The sequence below is a fragment of the Fukomys damarensis genome, unplaced genomic scaffold (genome assembly GCF_012274545.1).
Source record: "Fukomys damarensis isolate Sample0158 unplaced genomic scaffold, DMR_v1.0_HiC HiC_scaffold_13, whole genome shotgun sequence".
Classification (NCBI taxonomy): domain Eukaryota; kingdom Metazoa; phylum Chordata; class Mammalia; order Rodentia; family Bathyergidae; genus Fukomys; species Fukomys damarensis.
In genome coordinates, this window is record NW_022900925.1 from 37,049,799 (window position 1) to 37,054,275 (window position 4,477).

General features: G+C 44.2%; 1 protein-coding gene across 1 annotated transcript in view; it reads right to left on the reverse strand.

Annotated features, from left to right (window-relative positions):
- The window catches only part of LOC117285899 (keratin, type I cytoskeletal 24-like), a 4,271-nt gene extending 4,028 nt beyond the window's left edge, over window positions 1-243 (reverse strand). The window contains 1 exon segment of the mRNA XM_033763125.1: window positions 196-243. Coding sequence (XP_033619016.1) covers window positions 196-243 — 48 coding nt within the window.
- Window positions 244-4,477: the final 4,234 nt, after the last annotated feature.

The following is a 4,477-nucleotide window of genomic DNA, read 5'->3' on the forward strand; positions in this document are numbered from 1 at the left end:
AAAAAAAAAAAAAAAAAAAAAAAAAAGGTGGAACAAAGCAAAACAAAACAAAACAAAAAATGCAGAATTATAATCTTCCAGAGAGGTTTTCATGACTGGTAATTCCTTTCTGAAAATATGAAACTCCATTAAATTTGCTTCGTGATTTCTCAATGGAAGAGAACATCCCTGGATTATCAGATGTAATTAATGTACTGGATGGGAGGAAGAGGAAACTTTCCCAACATGGAACTTTAGGTTCATGTCATTGTCAGAGCTTTAACATCAGCGTTAATTTCAGACTTAAACAAGCATCATTCCCTCTGATTGCTTCAACTGGACCATTCTTTTGGGGCTGTCACATTTTTGGGCTGTTGGGTTATCAGTATCTTTGTATTTCAGGATCAAAGGATGTTTTCACTGTTAGGAAAAACCTGAACTAGAGGCTAGTGTCCCACTCAGTTACTACCTAGCAGATTGGAGGGACGTGTTTATTCAAGCAGTGTGTCTAAGAGGGATGGGACAAGTTTCCAGCAGACTGTTTTAGCTACGGAGCAGAGTTTGGTTGTCAGGACATCAAGAGAGGGTGCCAGTTTCTCCTGTCTGTTTTGCCACTACCCGGAGGAGAGGATCTGCACCTGCCTTTAGCAAGCCCTGTTGTTCCAGGAGTCATTTCACAGCGGTTCAGCCCTGCGGTTTCCTCCGCTCTACTCTTCTCTGGGATCTTCGGCTTTTGTTGAAGAGCTGTGTAGCAAGAAGGTCTGTATCTACTCTCGGGGACTCATGTTACAGCCGGGGGTCCCTGGGGATCCTGAAATCTGGGAGCAGCTCGCTCTCTGCTTCGTGGTGTTCTTATTCCATGGTGCACCCCATTTTCGCCTCTGCTAGGAACTTGTCTGGTTTAAAAGTGTCTCTTTTTTAAAAAACAAAAAGACTGAACGATTCCACCTGTATGAGGTTCCCAGAGTCCTCAAGTTCACAGAGACAGGAAGCACAGCAGTGTTCGCCAGGGCGGGGGACTGCTTGTCCAATGGATACTTTTAGTTCTGCTGCAGGAAAAGCATTCTGGAGATATGCAGGTTGCCTCACAAAGCGAGTAAAAACACCGCTGAAATACACACTGACAAGTGCCAATGCAAAGCGTACTCTACAGATATATATATATTTTTTCTTTTTCCAGTACTGAGAATTGAGCCCAGGGCCTTGCTTGTGCTAGGCAAGTGGTTTACCACTGAGCTACATCCCCAGACCTATTTTATCATCATTAAAAAAAAACAAAACCAAACCATGTCTTTTTAAAAATAGAATTCGGTGATGGTGAACATTTTAGAGCCTTCAGTGATACAAACAGCCCTCTGCAGTGTGCTTGCCGTGGGTTTGGGTTCACCACTGGCCTGGCTGCTTCTAAACGTATTTCTTGGCCTCTTTAGCTTTACACTCAAGTAGTTGACTTTTCTTTAAAACTTTCGTCTTTACCTTGGCAGTCTCTGTTAAATCATGTGCACGCTTTAATTTTTACATGTGTCACCCAATGTTTTGCCATCTCTTAGTTTTGCCTTAATACTTTTCACTGGAACACACTGTTAAATGTTAGTTAGTTCATTAGTATTTATGTGGGTCTATCTGTGCTGTTTTTTGTTTTTAACTGCAGTAGAAAGTTACTCTTCTTTGTATTTAGAGAAATAGCACTCTAAGAGGTGCAAAGTGTTTTACCAGCTTTTAAATTGCTAATCTGCAAACGATTCTCATAACACCCTTCCTTCTAAGGTGGTAAAAGCAGAACATGTGGGTCATTGTGCCTTATCCTGTTCCCACATTACCATCCCAGAGGAGGCTAAACTCTACGGTCAAGAGCTACGGAGGTGTGGAGGATGGCAACTGTGCAGTTTTTCTCCCTTTAAAAATTATGAAGTGGGGGCCGGGGACGTAGCTCAGTGGTTCCACCACCTGCCTCGCAAGCACAAGGTCCTGAGTTTGATCCCCGGTACCAAAACAAACAAACAAACAAACAATTATGAAGTGGACCCTCTCTCCCATACAGAAAGGCTGGCATTTGACAATGAGGGGCTATGAGGTGTGGAACAATGGTGTAAGAAATCTGATAGAATCTGAAAGCGTCGGAGCTTAGGGGAAAGAACTTTATTTATGAAGAAGGACAGGAGTTGACAGGAGCTTTCGTCTCTGAACTTTGCCGGGCCCTGTGGAGTCTTCTGACCGCTGGGATCTAAGCTGTAGCTTTTTTGGGCTCGTGCTTTGTGTTCGCTAAACATTTGGTTCTTAATTGAGACAGCTTCTGATGACTACGATGTTCAATCTTGGTTTCTTTTAGCTTGCTTTTTTTTTTTTAAACTTTCTCCTTGATATAATTGCTATTATTTCTCTCTTCTTTATTATGTAAGTTCAGCTTCAGAATTAAAGACTTATGAGATGCATCCCTGAGCCTTTTCAGAATCGGCGGCTGGGTAGGGCATTTAATGACCCCAAAAGCCATTACTGACTCAAATTCTTTGCCTAATGAGTCAGTGCACGAACACACACATAGATAAAGCCACAGGATTTTCTTCTCTTTGTTCACACTGATGCTTTCTTTCAGTTGTATCCGTGGAACTTTTCTGTTTTAAATGATGGATCTACTGAACAGACTCACCTTGATTCTATGATTTGTAAATTGTCTAGACCGCTGGCGTTTGGCAGATCAACTTGACGGAAGTGTTAGGATTCTCAGGAAACACTATTCCCCATTGTTTTGAGACACCTTCACATTTAAGAGTCTCTTTATTTGAAGCTAGGACTTGCCAAGATAACATATAAGTCCCTGGCATTTCTGATGAATCTGGTGAAGTTTCAGGGAAACAGAATGCTCAGGAGTGCGGGCTCCAGTGCCTGGTATCCAGACTTGTCTGAAACATGACAGTTTATTTATTCATTTATTTATTTTTTTGCTACCAGGGATCCAACTTGGGTCCTCGTGCTGCCAAGGCAGGCAGCGGCACCACTGAGCTAAATCCTCAGCCCCGAGGTCAGGGCTCCCAGCTGAACACTCTGTGCTTAGGTAAATGCTATTTCTGATGGCTTGCGGTTTATTTTGGCCTGTTAAAAATCAGAGCCAGGGATTTAGCTCAGTGGTTCTGCTGCCTGCCTTGCAAGTGCAAGATCCCGAGTTCGATCCCTGGTATCCACCCAAAAGAAGAATCAGATAAACTATACTTCATGATAGAATATTTTTGCAATATGGGCAGAGTAAGTGTGAATAGTAACCATCAATTTTTAATGAGATGGATTACTAGTGTTTAAAATTTTTTTCCGGGCTGGGGACTTAGCTCAGTGGTGCTGCCACCTGCCTCACAAGCACAAGGTCCCAAATTTGATCCCCAGTACCAAAAAACAAAAAAATTCATCTTGTTTTTAGATTCACAGGAAAATCAAATACCGAAAGGTATGGCATGTTAGTGAACCTGACAAATCTCTGCAGAGTTGAGAATAGGTCTTAGAGCTTCTGCTCCCCTGTGCATTCTGGAGAATGTCCTATTATTTTCCAATAAAGGCATAAGATCAGAATAGTTAAAGAGAAGTGGCAGTTTTGATGCATAAACAATCTGCAGTGCCTGACATATTACAGCTGAGCAAGAAAATAGACACTACATGAATAAAAACCAACATGGGCCAGATGTGGTGATTCCGGCACTCAGGAGGCTGAGGCAGGAGGATTGCTGTGAATTTGAGGGCCACCTGGGCTGCACAGTGAATGCAAGGCCAGGCTGAGATCCTGTCCCCCAAAACCCTAAGCCAAACCAAACAAACCAAAACTCCCGAGAGCCAACATGGCCTCATTTGCCATATGAACAACTCCAGCTACTGGTTCCGGTTACCTTACCTACGTGCTCAGTTTCCTACATCCTTGATCTCCGCCCTCTGGGTTTGTGAGTCTCAGAGTTGTGTGCCAGTGCTGCAGGGGCCTCTCTGGGGTGAGAGGAGGGGTCTGGGACGGGAGCGGGGAAAGTCGTTTAAGATCCCCTGGGGCCTAGCCCAAGAGAACCCAGTTTGTAGGTAGCCCGATGGCCACCAGGCTCAGCGGCTGGGGAGAACCCAGAATTGCACCCTGGGTTGTGTCCGGAGAGGCTGCTGCAGTGCGTCGTCTGCAACCATCCACCGGCCCATGCCAGCCCGCGCTCTGTCCAACACCGCAGACCTCACGGACCTGCCCTCCGCCACCGGAGCAGAAACCCGTGGATTCCGTGATGCGCGGCCCTTCCCTGCCGCCCTCGTCTGACTTCCCACCCCTTTCCCCATAGCTCCTGTTCATCCTTTCTCTCTTTTTAAGTCTTTTCCTTTTTCTCAGTCTGGCTAACGTTGGATCTTTGTTTTTAAAAAGGCAGCTTTCATTCGGTCGGTCTTTTAAAATTGGGTTTCTACTCTCTTATTCTTCATTGTTTACCAATTTTGAGCTTGGTTAGTTCTTGTTTTGCTCGTTTTCTAATTTATTTGCTTATTAATTAAT